At 24.2% G+C, this 16531-nt stretch overlaps 1 protein-coding gene across 1 annotated transcript in view; it reads left to right on the top strand.

The window, feature by feature from the left end:
* The window catches only part of LOC145833504 (protein mono-ADP-ribosyltransferase PARP14-like), a 65027-nt gene extending 54029 nt beyond the window's left edge, over nt 1–10998 (top strand). Inside the window, exons 11-15 of the mRNA XM_082940676.1 lie at nt 1206–1361; nt 7997–8144; nt 9762–9901; nt 10357–10525; nt 10724–10998. Coding sequence (XP_082796802.1) covers nt 1206–1361; nt 7997–8144; nt 9762–9901; nt 10357–10525; nt 10724–10998 — 888 coding nt within the window. The remainder of the gene's footprint in view (nt 1–1205; nt 1362–7996; nt 8145–9761; nt 9902–10356; nt 10526–10723) is intronic.
* The last annotated feature ends 5533 nt before the right edge of the window (nt 10999–16531 follow it).

The raw sequence follows: 16531 nt of genomic DNA, 5'->3' as shown, positions 1-16531 counted from the left end.
CTACCAGTAGAAACAACACTTAGGGAGTTTAATCTAGATTGACCCATGGTATTTTGTAAATACGTTTTTATTCTCTTTAGAGATGAAACTTGTATATTTTTAGCTATACTACAATATAAAGATGTTAAAATAAATCTTAACAAATGAAAAAAATCTAAAATAGTAACAATACAAAAAAAAATTACTAAACATTTCTGATACAAAACAATATTAAAAAAAAAAATTAAAGGTCAACTTTTTCAAAGTTTTTAAAAATTTACAAAAAAAAACTTTTTCCTTATCTTAAAATCAGTTTATTTAAGACCTTTAGGGAATAGTATTTTTTAAATGTTACAACTAGTTTGTAGAAAGCAGATTTAAAAATATACCATTTTTAAATGTGATTTAAGATTAAATAAATTTAAATTCAAAACTATTCAAATTCGATATTTAGACTACAAATTGTTTGAAAATATTTGTTTGTACAAGTTTCTTTAAACTTATTCATGATGTGACTGAACAAATTTCAAAATAACTTACTACAAAAGTTGATAATTTGTTTAAATTTATCGTTGATTAGAATAACAACCTTTTACTTGTTCCTTATCTGAATAAAAAAAAAGAAACTTCTACTAAAAATTTTAAGCTTACTTAAATTTAAATGAAACTTTTTGTATATTGAGATTAACACTGTAATCACAGTATGAACTGCTTATTTATAATTCTTTTTATAAATATTTTTTGCTTTTTACTTTTTATTTTGTTAAATTATGCTATTAATAGTTTTTATTTTTATTATTGATTTATTTTTACTTTATTAGTAGTTATTTATTGCTCTTTTTATTACAATTTGTTTATTCTTAAAACATTATCACTATAAGATAGGTTTAGCTATATGGTTTGTTTACAAAATGTTAGAATTTGACCTTGTAGAAAAATCAATCATAACTGTTATACTACTGCGGTGCACTACAGTAGCTGCGTTCTTTTTGAGTCTCAAATCTTATTAAGTTTATCAATTAATAAAAAAATTCCTATGTATATTTTCATCAAAGCCGGTAAACAATGATGTTTACCCACCGAATAAGTATAGTTGGTAAATTGGTATTCAAAAATTCGTTTAACATTTCAAATACTAGATAAACATAGTTTAGAAACAACAAATTAAGCAGATAAAATAAATAATAAAGGATAAAAAAAATACTTTTTTAAATCTCTTTTTTTAGGTGGCATGCATGCGCCAGTGTCCCTCCAAACAGGAAACGGAAAACCAGACAAAACACACCCATGAATACTCTGAAACTTCAACAAGCTTGGGAATAAACAAAACGGAAAAAGTTGAAGTTTTATTTTGCTCGGAAAACACAAATTGTGCTAATAATGTTTGTTTATAATAGAAAATTGTAACGAATAAATAAAATTAACTATAACTTAATAAAAAATTATACAAAATACTTAGTTTAGTTTTTTTATATAAATTAGGTTTTATAAGTAAAAATATTTGAAAGCTAATAGTAGATTTGCTTTAATAATGCATAATCTACGCAAATTTGACGAGAATTTTTTTTTATCTATAAAAAACAAAGTAACTTATTTTTTGGTCTAGTACTATTAGATCCAAAAAAAAATGTATACGTAACAACAAGTAAACAAGCAAACATGGTATAAAATACTATACATATCTTTTAAAAATTGTTTTACATAAGTGTGATCACTCGTTGCTAATTGGAAGAAGATCATTATCTATAACATACTATTTACAAATATTGTTTCACAAAGATAACAATAGTGTAATACTATCATTTTACTACAGTTTATAATCTTAAACCATTTTATATTTAGTGTAAACAAGTTTTACTTTCTGTTTTGTTTGGTTTATGTAAGTATATTTGAAAGCTTACAAAACAAACATTTTTTGGAATTATATAATTTTTTTTTGCTTAAAAAACTTGAAAAAATTACTTTTATTTGTTTAACAAAAACATTTTAAAACTTTTTTAGGCTCTCAAAGACCTTAAAAAATATGAAAAAGAAAATATAACAGAAGAAATTCTTGAACATGGATATTGTAAAAACTATGTTGCACAAAGAAGCAATTTTTTGAAAAAACTAGAGACAAAATATAATGTTACTTTCAAAAATAATTTAGACAGGTTTTTTTAGCACAAATGCTAATATATAAAAACTGTACTGAAATTATAGATAAATACTCAAGATAGTATTGGTTTAGTTATTAGCGTAAAAAAAGGCTTAGGGTATGTCTTATTATAATACCTGCTTAAAACTTATATAAATACATTACTGGAGTACTACTACTAAAACCACTTAAGACTGTATCCATTATGGTGTCAATTACTTTAATTACTAAATTAACTTAACAGTTTACATATATATAATTTACATACACAACTTAGGAAAACAACCTTTAAGAAATTTTGAAAAAAATATAATTTATCTAAATAAAAAAAAACTGAAACTTTAAGACGTTTTTTTTTGTTCAAAACATTTACGGATTGTAAACGTTATTGGTTAAATAGGTGACAGAAACGTTTGTACTTTAATAAAGTAAACACAACTGTCTTGAACTAGAAAAACATCTTAAATTTTTAGTCTTGTTTTTTATGTAGATAAATATGTTGCAATATTGTATGCAATAACTAAGTTGACTAAAAGGTCGTGCAAAAATATTTTTTGGCCCTTTCATTTGATCTAATTACACAGTAACACTAAGCACAAAAAAATGTTTAAGGTGTTTTTTAACAATCATTCACATATGCACTACACACAGTTGTGAATGCAAGTTAATTGTTATAAAACATAAGTTTTATAAGGACAGTGAACTATGTGCTTTTTTCTAAAATTTTTTGTAAGTAATATTTAATAGCTGGGTTATAAAGTGTTTACAGTAATCATTTATTTTTACCAAGTGCTTAAAACTTAAGAATTTTTGTAAGCATACTTTTAAAAGTTATGTCTTTTGAAAGTTTGTTTAGTTAATTGCTGATAAATTTTATGTTTTACAATTGTTTTAAGAGTTTTGTTACAGTACCTCTCGCATCTTTACGCACTCTGACGTTACGCACTCTCGTTTAGTTACGCATTTTAGAATTCTAAAAAAATTCTAACAATAAAATTTTAATTTGCTTTAATATTGCACAAATTAGGTTTATTGTTTAGTAACGCATTTTTTCTGTGGACACAATGTGCGTAAATAAGCGAGAGGTTAATGTAATAAAAATGTGTAATGTTAAAACTAGGTTAAATATTTTGAAAGTATTAGCGAAAACATTTTTCATGTTATTAAATTGTGTGTATTTATATTTAGTTCGAATAAACACCTTCACTCGTTTCTGGATTTAGTAAACTTTAGTTAAACAACTATAACGCTATATATATTTAAAATCTAGTCTAATAAACTAAACTAATGCAAGAGAGAACTAATACTTTAATTAAGAAGAAAAGGACCAGCTTTAGGACCCTGTCTCATCTTCTACCCTCCTTTTACCTGATTATAAATACTCCACATCAATCGGGGGTTAAAATGTCTGAATTAAATCTTGTTGACTAAATCTCTATCAGTGTTGAACTTTTTTATTACGTACCAGTGGCGTAGCATGGTATTTTCGTCAGGGGGCGCGCAAATTTTTTTTTTCAAAAAATCCCCTAAATAAAAACTTTTGGGCCGAAAATTTTTCGGGGTCAATTTTCTCGGAAATTTAAAAAATTACTAAAAATCTATCTCCTACTTCATTTTCAAGCAATCTTCTTCAAATTTTAGAAAATGTTTCTTAAATTACAATAAAAAATGTCACTTATGAATTTAGATAATAAAAGTAAATAAAAATTTTATCACAAAAATTAAAAAAAAAGTCTTTTTTTTTTTCTTTTTTTTTACTACAAATTTTTAAATTCACAAGTTAGGTTTTTCTGTTATTGCATAATGATTAAACTGTTAAAGTTTGAAGAAGATTGCTTGAAAAATGTAGGAGGAGATAGATTTTGAAGAAACTAGCCTTTTTTCGCTGTTTTAGTTTTCACTTCTAACAGGTAACCTATTATGCGGCCCGACTTTGACTGGTCATATCTCAAAAAATAATTCGAATTTTTTAAAACAATAAAAAGCATCTTAAAGCTTAAAAAAATATTTCAAATAAGATCAACTTCTAAAATACATGGCTTAACCCCCTATGGCCTTAAACTACAAATAAATAGTCAACTAAGTATAACAATTAATACCTCAAAGCATTTATCTCTGTGCGATTTCTAAATAATGTTCAATATCTATTTTATATTAACAAAAAAGAATTGTATTAAAATTAAAATAACTCATACTTTTAGTTTGTTGCAGCTTTTAATATTATCTTTATCTTTTATATTAAAATGTTAAATATTTAGTGTTAAAATTGAAAATTGAAAATTTTTTGTAGGAGTAATATAAAGAGCTATTTTTTTTCAACTTCTACATTTTGACCTATATTACATTATAAAACTGTAAAAATAAATCTCAATAAATGAAGAAAATGTGAAACATAAACAAAATTAAAATTAAAAACTCATACCACTTGAACTGCAGTCTTGAGTAATAGTAATATCTGGTGATGGTCTGCTATTTTTCAATTCAAGCTTTTGAACTTAAGATAATTTTCCTACCTGACATATTTTTATACTTGCAACATTCCATACAATATTACTTTGCATATTATTTTAAATAATAATCTAAATACTAATGAAAACAAATGTTTACTTTTTCTTTAGTATTATAAAACATATTTTACAAAAAAAAAAAAAAATTAACTTTGAACATATCAGGATTGCCTTGCCACTCTTTGAGTCAAAATAAATGTCCTGAGTTAGTTTAAAAATTTCATGTGTCATCATAAGCATTTTAAATTCTTTTAAAGAATTTTTTTAAAGTTTATAAACTAAAAGAAAACTAGGCTTTATAACAAAGCTTTTAAAACCACTAAATCTACCCTGAGTTAAAAAAAAACAAGTCTATCCTTAGTCAGCCTAAGCTTAAAAATACTTAAAACATTCAGAGTTATCATGATTTTTACTGAGTCATACTAAAGTTTTCCAAAATTTCATAAAATCCTGAGTTATCCTGACTGTGAGGAAAGATTTTACTAAATGTTTCTGATACAAAACAAAATGTTTGAAAGATAAATTTTTTAAGGTCAACTTTTTTAATGCTTTTAAAAATTCATAAGAAATATAACTTTTCACTTATCTTAAAATCAGTTTTTCTAAGATCTTTAGGGAATAGCATTTTTTAAATACTACAAACAGTTGGTAGGTTGAGAATTTTTTAAAATATCATTTAAAACTTGATTTAAAACAAAACAAACTTAAATTTAAAATTAATCAATTATGTCTTTTAGACTAAATATTGGTTGTAAAACATTCTGTTTTACAACTTGCTACAAATTTATTCACGATGTGACTAAATAAATTTTAAAATAACTTGCTACAAAAATTGATTGATTTTTAAACTTTATGGCTGATAAAATAACAAAGTTTGATTTGTTTATTATCTTAATAAAAAAAAAACTTTAACAAACATTTTTAAGTTTAGTTAATTTAAACAATACTTTTTGTATAGTGAGATTAAAATTGTAATCACAGTATGAACTGTTTGTTTATTATTTGTTTTAATTATTTTTTCTGATTTTTGTTATTTTTCTTTTAAATTATGTTGTTAGTAATTTTTATTTTTATTTTCAATTTATTTTTATTTTATTAGCAGTTGTTTATTGCTATTTTTACTACAGTTTGTTTATTTCTGAATCATTATCACTATAAAACAGGTTTAGCTTTATGGTTTGTTAAGAAAATGTTAGAATTTGTGCTTGTAAAAAAATCTGTTATAAGGTTATACTAATGCGGTGCACTATATTAATTGCGTACTTTTTGAGTCTAAATTCTTATGAAGTTAATGAACTTTTAAAATTTTTCCTTATGGAGTTTTTCATCAACATCGGTGCGCATTTGCAATTACGCACCGAATCAGTATGCTTGGTAATTTCCCTAACTTGTGACTAATTGGTATTCGAGATTTCGTTTTACTTTTCGAATAGTAGAAAAACATAGTTGAAAAAAGGCAAATTAAGCAAAAAAAAAAAAAAAACAATAAAGGATAAAGATTTTGCATTTTTTTTGGGTGGCACACATGCGCCAGCGTCCCTCCCCACGCTACGCCCCTGTTACGTACTTAATGCGAGATTAAGTTTTTTTTATTTCCGTAAGTGAAAAGTTGTTTTGAGCATAACTTGTTTGAAACAAACATACAAAAGTATTTTAGTTTAGGTCTACTCTTTTACAATTTTAAATTTATTTTTCCAGAGTAGTAAAAGCTGGTTAGAAATTATGCTTTTGTATCTATAATATTGAGAAAAATAGATAAAAAAAAATTAGAATATTTTGTGCTATATGTACAAAATAAGTAAGTAAAATGATTCTAAATTTTTCGTATTAGATATATAAAGCATTTAAAACGCTGTTTTTAATTGGTTTGCATAAGTGTACATTAAACATTTTATAAAAAATGATTTTTTTTTTTTTAACTTTTGAAAAGTTTAGTTTGATAACTAACACTTGATAAATAGAACTACATATAGTAGTAATAATATATTTAAACTTGTATAGAATAAAAGCCAAAAACTTACCGCTTTGATAAACCATGTTTTTAATTTTTCTTAAGAGTAAAACATTGTATATTGAATTATTATTTAAGCTAAACTTTGTTTTTAGAGATGGAAGCCGTTTAATACTAAAAGGGTTCAAGAACACTATATACGAAGCGAAATCTCAGCTTCATTCTGACTTCATAGAATTTCAATCAGACTTACAGTGTTCAATGTATGTGCAATGGTATAAAAAAAAAGGAAAATGGGAAGAATTAGATGCTCATCTAAACTATATTTTTGAAACAAACTATAAAGTAAAACAATCTTTATTAGTAGTATGATATCTTTTTAACAGAATCTATTCGTTTTAGTTAGATTTTAGTACTCTTCTTAATGTTATAAAGTTTAGATTTAAAAATACTAGTGTTTTTATTTTGAAATAATAACAATTAAATTAATATAAACAAAGTAAAACTAATTACATTTATTTTTCCTAAGTTTCACCACTCGTCTTTTTTTATTTTTATCAGTTTAAAAATATAAAATATTTATAAAGTAAACTTAACGCATCGCAGCAAAAAAAGTTATGTCTTACATTTTAAACTTTTTAGCCTCATAGCTGTAAACTTTACATCTAAAAAATAAAATCAATTTTTAGAGTTTAAAAAAAAACCATAACAGAAAAAACATGTATGCTAAGTAAAAAATTAAAATATATTAATTTTAAAAATATTTTTACTAAAACTTAGTACATTTTTAAGCCTTTAAATTTAAATATTACAGTTAAAGTAAAAAGTAAGTTTTCACTAAAAAAGTTCTCTAAGTTTATATTTGTTTTTTATTATTATTGTAAGTTTATTGTCATACGAAGGACTCAGGCATCAAAACCTAGGCCACTTATACAGAAAGACATACGACAAAAAGACAAAAGTTTTTTTTTTTTTTTCAATGATTTCTAACTAACACAAAACAAATACCTTATATTTTACTTAAATTCAGTATTTAAAAGGTAAACAATGTTTTACTATTCCAATATTTTTTTTTAATTTGAATATGTTGACGTTTTATATTTCTACATTAAATACTACTTTTAATTTAAGTTTATAACAAAAAGTATAAATATGTGATAAAATTTATCGAAGATTGTTTGTTATACTTAAAAGTTTTTAAACAAAGCTTAGTATAAATACAGAAACTTTTGCAACTGAAACACCGAAGCTTATATTTTACGACCCTTTAAAAGTAAAATTAGAGTTGAGATATATTTAACATATTTTAACTGTATAAACATAAAAAAAATAGTTATAAATACTTCTTTTAATCACATGGTATATACTTAGTTTTCATTTTATTGTTTTACGTTTTTCAATTAAAGTCAAAAAATTCTATAGGAAAACAAGGATGATGAAAAAACGGAATTGGTTGACATGAAAAAAGGCAAAACATATATAGTTAATTATAAGGAAATGACTTATCATATAGAATTTACACGCGCTATCTTTAAAATTAAGCGCGAGTTAGTTGGAACAGAAGACGAAGGTTAGTAAGTAAATAAGAATATATATATATAAAACTCTTTAGTCACTACAGCTTTATGTAATAGAACTTTCGTTCAAAATAAATTATAAAAACTCCCTTTTTACCTTAGTTTTAAACATTTTAAGAGTATCAAAAATTATTTTTGTTTATCTTATCAATTTTTGAATATAAACTTAAGTTCTATTGTTACAAATGTTATTTAAAATTTTAAAACAGCATAATTAGGTAAAAATAAAGTTTTAAGTAAAATAAACAAAACACTTTGAATCACTATTCATGAAAACTTACTTTTGAAGCAGTAAATTTCGTTGATTTTTAATAAATTATCGTAATTTGTATTATGTAATTCTTAACAACTAAATAAGTTACTTAAACACAACAAAAAAATAATCAAAAATAAGGTCAAATGAACTCATTAGCTTGGAAACCGCTCTATCGTCAAAATGTACACCATTTATTGACATTTTATATTTTATAGTATAATAAAGTATAAATATAGTACTTAATCTTGTTACAATACTAACAGTATTGTTCAAAAATTTGTCAACAAAATTCATACAACTAAAAATACAAATATACTTTGAACTAGAATCACTTACCATGGAAATAAAAACAGTAATCAAATTAAAAAAATAGAGTGATATACTTAGGCGTATTAACTACTAATAGACAGATAAAATTAAAGTTGGTTTACTTCCACAAAAATTATTGTTTTAATTTATTTTAAAATATAATTAGTTTTTATTTAGAAATATATTTATAAGAAAAAGCTTAACTCTAACGAGATGAAATTTAAACAAATAAAAACAAAATAAAATTTACTTAAAATGCATTTTATTTTGTATCTTTACGAAAAAACTATATTTATAAAAATAATAAAAAATATATATACTTCATATTTTATCAGAGACTCAGTTAAATATTTAACTATAGTACTTTCTTGAAAATAATTATTTAGAAACTTAGTAAGTTTTGTTACATAAAGGATATGTTGTTTATTAAATGAAACTGTACTAGTATTATAAGACATAAAAAAAATTTGAATTCCATAGATTAAGTTGTTGTAAAATATCAAAATAAGTTTAAAAATATATTAGTATTTGTCTACCTATACTTAACCAATTTCATAAAAACCCGGTTTAAGAATTCTCTTAAAAAAGCTATTGTGGTTACAACTAAACTGATTTTAAAACTAAATTCTTGTGTATTATGGTAAGATTAGTAATGCATAGTTGCTAACGGCGCGGCAATCCATTTAGATTGAAAAGCAGAGTAACTTTAAATTGTTGTTAAATAATGATCATAACTCTGCAAAAACTAAGTATATTACAGACGACTCATTTTAAGATTTAAAAGTATTTAATTAGGGCTATAATGTAATCAAAATTTAAAAAAACAATAACATTCTAAAATAAAGTATTTATTACATAAAACGTATAAAATAAAGCTAACATTACAAATTTTACTATCTAAAAACACCGTAAAATATTAGTGTATTTACAAACCTGTGTATAAATGTTTTTTCTTAAGTATTTGAATCAATAAAAACAACAGTTTTTGTTTTACTTTTTTCAACTTGACAGTTATTAAAAAATATATATAACATGTGTTTAACAGCATATGCTCTTCCAAATGAGTGGGATAGTATGAAGAATCAATCCCTTAAAACAGTAAAAGTTGACAAAAATTCTGAGGAGTATAAGACAGTTTTAGAAAAATTCACTAAAAAAGGAGTAATTATTTCAGAAATTGTTCAAGTTAGTATAGTTTGAATAAAATTAATAATAAGATACATTGACAAATTAAACTGCAAATGTAATTATTTTAATACTTATTTAAGTCCACTATTTTTTAAGTTGTAGTCTAAGAGTCTCCAAAGTTTTATTAAAAAGTTAAATGCTTTATACTTCAACTGTTTTGAATATTACAAAGTATATTTTACTTTTTGTACACCTATGTATAAAAACAAATTTAAGAGACTTTCTTAATTAGTTGTACTTTGAAAAAAAAATATCGTAACAAAAAATCTAAGCTGTAGTAGTTATTTTTTTAAACTAGTGATATATTTTTGAAATTTATAACTTTTTTATTTATTTGTTTTTTTAGATTTAATGTGCACGATCATTTACCATTGACTGTTCTTATTTCATTACAGCTCCTAAGAATACAAAACTCTGAACTGTATAAACAGTTTGTAATTCAAAAATTAAAGATAATTAAAAAGAAAAGAAGTTATCGAAGTAATATTCAAATCAAAGAGCAGAGCGATGATCAAAACAGTGATAAATATACACTTGATCTGTTTCATGGCACAACAGAAGACGCCTATAAAAAAATCATATGCAATGGGTTTGATCGAAACTATTTGGGTCGTAACGCTAGTTGGTTTCTTAAGTTTTGTATTTTTAAAACATAAGATCCACTTTTTAAAAGTACTTTTATAATTTTAAAATTTCTCAAAAATTTCAAACAAGCAATAATGATTATTAATTGAAAAAATATTGAACATAATCCAAAGTATCACTAACATAATAAATATATAGACTGACAAACATGAAATAAATAATACATTTTTTAAGCATTTTACGGAAAAGGAGTCTACTTTGCCACTCAATCCTCATATTCTGATAGATACGCTGTTCCTGCTAAAGACGATGGGGTCAAAAGAATGTTTCTTGCCGAAGTTGTGACAGGTGAATGTTGTCTCGGAGAAGAAGACATGCAAACAATTCGTATAAAAGAGGGTACTAATGAAGCTTACGACTGTGCTGTTGACAATCTAGACAACCCGACTATGTATGTAGTATTCAAAGACTCCAGTGCTTACGCTCACTATATGCTTGAATACAAGTGAATGTACTTTATTTATGTAAATATCAGCTTTTTACTAATTGTTTATTAGTTATCTATAAGCAATCAATATATTTACACTTTTCTACGTACTTAATTTTTAATATTAAAAGGGTTTTTTATTGTAAACTTAAGTGTTTTAATTTGTTTGCAATAACCAATGTTTATTTAATGTCGTTGGTAAAAAATAAAGTGTATCATTGAATTGTATTATTTTTTTGCTATAAAAGTTTTATTTAAACATGTTCTTGTAGAAAAATAGAATTTAAAAGTGCAGCAAAAATATAAAGTAAGCTAAAGACAATTGTTCAATTGCGTAAGATTAAATTACAGTGAAACACGTGAAGTATTAAAATGTCAGCATTTAAAAACTTTAAACTATGTTTAATGGTTTCAAATTTTTTTTAATGTTTTAAATCTTTATAATCTTTTTTTTTTCAAATTACTTGTATGTTTATACCTGAGTTTCATTTGTTATGTTTACTAAATCGCGCACCTGAAAATATTTTTCCTCCTTAACTGTTCGGTTGAGTATCTTTTTTATTATTATTCTATATTGTGCAACTAACTTAACTTTCGTAGTATTACTAAATTTATTTACTTAATACATTATATAAGGCCAAGAGAAAAAGTATGAGTTATTCTAAAGTAGTAAAAATAAATACTACGGCTTTTTTGTTTTGTTTTAGAGTTTTTGTATAGAACAGTCATTAAAATTGAACAACTTGTATAAGTAGATTTTTTAAAGAATAACAAGCTTTATAACTACTATCAATTTTTATGTGTCTAGTTGTAGTTTATTCAAACACACATGAATGTCATCCCATTACTAGCTTATAGGTTTGATCATTCTTATAAAATCTTATAACTGAAAAAGTTAAACGACGTAGCTAAACGAAAAGCCTAGCAAATCTTGTTCCCGTCATAAACTTAATATATTTGTCTTGTATTTGTTTTATTCCATACTTTTTGAAATATTTTACTTTACCAACTTTTTTTACTTATCAAAAGCAGTAAGTTAATCCTAAAAGCTTTTTGAATATCTCTAGATAGTTTAATAGAAACAGCTTATTATAGTTTTTTGTCCAACAATTGACTTTAGCTCAAATATGCTATTAAACAGTCTATCTATGTATGTCACTTTTAAGATTGTAGTAGTGTATATGAAATGACAATGTTTAATTTTTAATCTTAACAGTTACAAGTTTTCTGAGTCAGAAAAATGTTAAAAAACTTATATTCTTTATTCCTTTTTTTTTATTATATAGTTTGAGTTTGTTTCTATAACTTAAATAAATGGCTTTTTACTTCTACGAGATTCGTGCTTTATTCAGTGTAAAGCATATAAAATTTAAAAAAAGAACAGGAGAAAATATAAAGTTATTATGTATCCTTTTTTTATTTCGTTTAATAAATGTTACTTTTTTAAATGTTTCGAATACTTTTCAACATGAACAAAGCCTTTCAACAAATTTTATTTTATAACTGTTAGACTTAGCAAACTATCATTAATTTTAAAGCTACTTTAATATTCTCATTACAAAGCTCTATATAAGTGCGAATCTTTAAATACTCCCTTTTGTTTTGACAGAATTGATTATTGATTTAGTAAGGAATGTTAAACCTACTCCAGTTATTACCGGTCAAATACACAGTAAACTATTAACACTCCAAAACTCATTATCTTTTTAAAAAGTAATCAATCCGTGATGCCTAGTTTTAACAATATAAGCAGTAAGCACCATTTTAAGAATACTTTTAATTTATAGTTAATACAATATTTTATTTGGAGTATTTTTTATCATTTGCCAAAACAAACTGCTCTGCACTTTTTGTTTTAACTAATTAGCTAACAGCTAGTTCTACATATTTTTTTTCACCATCTACTAAACGCACATAAACGAAAATGAAGATTTGTTTCTTTTTAATGTGTATTCGTCAACATGTATTATAAGCAATCTGTTAACTTACTTCTACCTTACTGCTATTTCATCAATATGTCAGCTGAAAGTACTTTTACTTATAGATATATGGATTTAAATGTATTGACATGTATAAATAACCTTTTGTTTGTTGTTTTAATCATAGAAGAAAAAAAAACAATATAGAAAAAGTTTATAAGCACTTATTTATCTTTTTTAAAGTCAGAATTTAGGAATTTAAACAAGTTGTGATATTCCATTTTATATTTTACTTTTAACTAAAGTTTTTAAGTCTCAACAAGTTTTTGGTTTATATGCTTATAAATAATCTATACTTGAGCTTCTGTTTTTTTGATGAATAACCATTTGTAGTTTTGTAAAGTATTAAAAAACTGTTTTCTAACTTTGAAAACTTAGTACAGCATACCGTTGACTAATACATTTTGTACATTACAGATTGTTAAACAACGATATTTTTTTAACAATAACTTGATAGTTAAGATTTAATGATTGTTATATAACAGCAGTTTTTTTATTTAATTTAGAGGCAGAAATTTTATTTTGGATTACCATAAAAGCCGTAACTTTTAGTTGATATAGTTTTATTGTTTTCTTAGATATAAAAAAAATTAATAAACTAACATTTTTGATTTTTACATTGTATAAGATGTTCCAATATTTTTTAAGTTAGCAGTAAGAATAATTTATAATATCAATAATTAGTAATATATACTTTCTGTTTTCAATTTATTTACTTTTTTTAAGATCCCTATTTGCTATTATTTTTATTTTTTTTATCAGTTGCAAACTTAAAATTTTTAAGTCTGTTTAAGTTAATAAGGTGTGACCTATTGATTATAAAATTTAAGACGTCCTTATGTGTTTTCAATCAACAAAGCACATTATACGGTTATAAAAGTTATATGTAGTCACCTTCCGCGAATCTACGGACTCGTTTGGTAGTGCACTCTTGTTTAGTTACGCGTTTCAGAATTCTTAAATATAAAAATTAAAAGTTTTTAGATCTTTACAGGAATCTAGCTTTTATGGCAACAATAACGAAAGGAGCATTTTTGAAAATTTAGATCAAATATTTTAAAATTAGATATTGTTAACTTTTAGTTTAGGCCTTCCACAACGATCTTATTGAACTTTTGGGTTTTTATTTTTAAGGTGTCTTAATCCTCCTTTATACCTTTAAGTCAAACAAGGCACAATGTTCAATTTCTGACAATATTGGTGGCGAGTAGTTTCATTTCAACTTAATAAACCTCTTATTTTTAGTAGATTTGTTCCTTGCCCACCTAACATTTAACTTATGTATTATGGTATTAAAGAAAGATCTCTCTCTAATACCATGCAAGACAAGTTTAATCTTATTTGGGCAAGGAACAAAGTAGAAAAAATATTTTTAACACAAAAACATTTTTTATCAAAAAACTTTTCACATTTATGTACGTGTACAATTTGAATGAAAACTTTTTTTTTAAACAAATAAAGTTGGAAAATCCCCTAATTGTTTTGTCAAATGCAATATATTTATAAAAAAACAGCCAATAAAGTAAGTATAGTTGCTACCAGGGGCGTAGCGTGGGGAGGGACACTGGCGCATGCGTGCCACCCAAAAAAAGAAAAATGTAAAAAAAAAGAATGTAATATTTTTATCCTTTATAGTTTATTTTTTCTGCTTAATTTGCTTTTTTTCAACTATGTTTATCTAGTATTCAAAAAGTTAAACGAAATTTTGATAACTAATTAGTTACAAGTTAGGAAAGTACATGTTATTACTCAATATACTGATTCGGTGCATAATTGCAAATGCGCACCGATGTTGATGAAAAACTCCATAAGGAAAAATTTTATAAGTTCATTAACTCCATAAGAATTTAGACTCAAAAAGTACGCAATTAATATAGCGCACCGCTGTAGTATAACCTTATGGCAGATTATTTTTCTACAAAAAGTTTACAAAAATACGTCACGCTTAAAGAAAAATTAAACAATTTTACAAATTTTTTTCTATGCTACATTGTTAAGACTACTGCTAGTTTTCTGAACTTTATTTTTGTAAACATACAAGATAAGCGTGTCGGCCTATGAGAAATACACTTTGTTTGTGATTTTTATTTTAAACAAATACAATCAAATGAATAAATTTAAAAAGTATACTTTTAACTATTTAACAAAGTTGTAATAAACTGTAATAACAATTATAAAGTTGGTCTATTTTAACTTCTGTGTAACTTTATTAAAATTATGTGCAATGAGGTGTTGTTACAACTGTTTTATTGTATATTAAAGAGATTGATATTTTTTTCGTAAATAAAACAGATACTTTCGTTTTATTGAATATATTAATTTTTAAAGATATAAAGTTTACTATAAGTAATAAAAACAATTTTTATTTAGTAAGTTTACATTTTTGCAAGTATAAGTATTTCTAATGAAATTTATACTCTTATTTAATTTTTTTATTTTGTAATATATAAATATTTTTCAAAACAGTTAACAAACTTATTTTACTTAATAAATTTATTTCAATTATATTACTTATAATTTTTTTTTTTTATCGCTAAACACAAAAGTTTTAACTTAGAGGATTTTTTGAGAAAAAAATTTGCGAACCCCCTGACCAAAATACCACGCTACGCCACTGGTTGCTACCCTTGTTTAGTTACGTTCTTTAGTTTACTTTCGCACTTTTGCTGTGCACACAATATGCATAGATTCGCGAGAGGTGAGTGTATGCTATTAATTTTATTGTGAGTAAGAAATGGTTCTAACTTAATAATAATTTCATTACAATTCAATCATTTGCTGTTCTGTATCAAAAATGGAGAAGTAGTAAACATATTTTAATTATTTCATCTAGACCGTTTCGCTTTTACTGATTTTTTATTTGATTATTCAGTTAAACAAACTTTCAAAAGGCAAAAAAAGAAGAACAAGTTATTAAATTACAAATATATGTAATATAAAATTAATTTTGTTTTTATTAAAATGTATTTGAATTTTTTTGTTTCTAAACAAAACAAATATGGTTTAGTTTAGTTTCTTGAAGTTGTTTAGAAACCATGAATGATAGTTACATAGAAATTACAATATCTTTTATATATAATTTTTCTCGATTGTCTTGTACTTTTGTATATAATTTTTGTTTATGTACTTAAGCGTCGAACTTATTTATACTAATAACTTATTGATTCTATGTTTTAAATTCGTACAACAAATAAATGATATAAAAATTAATTTGTTAGTTTTTGTTTAAAAGTTGGTTAAAAATAAAACAGACGATTTGAACAAGAGTTTGCGAACTTCTTGTGCGGGAAGCGTTAGCAGGTCACGTGACGATCTGAACCAATCAAAATCGCCCGTTTAGGACATCAACAAAGTTCAAAAAAGTGCTAAATTATTTTTTCAAAACTTTTATATTTGTTTAGTTTTGGTTTTTATAATAAAATATAAGCTTGAGCTCAGTAAATAATTTTATGTGCACAATAAGCCATACCTCTTCTCTAGCACAGTAATCCATATCTAAAATATAAAGATAGGTTTCTTCTCAGCCTTAGTATAAGAAAATAAAAACAATATATTAAAACTAAGTATAAGCTTTGT

Source organism: Thalia democratica, chromosome 4 (genome assembly GCF_965202585.1).
Source record: "Thalia democratica chromosome 4, ktThaDemo2.hap1.1, whole genome shotgun sequence".
Taxonomy (NCBI): Eukaryota; Metazoa; Chordata; class Thaliacea; order Salpida; family Salpidae; genus Thalia; species Thalia democratica.
The sequence above is the reverse complement of the archived record's forward strand: the minus strand, read 5'-3'. Positions and strand labels throughout refer to the sequence as shown.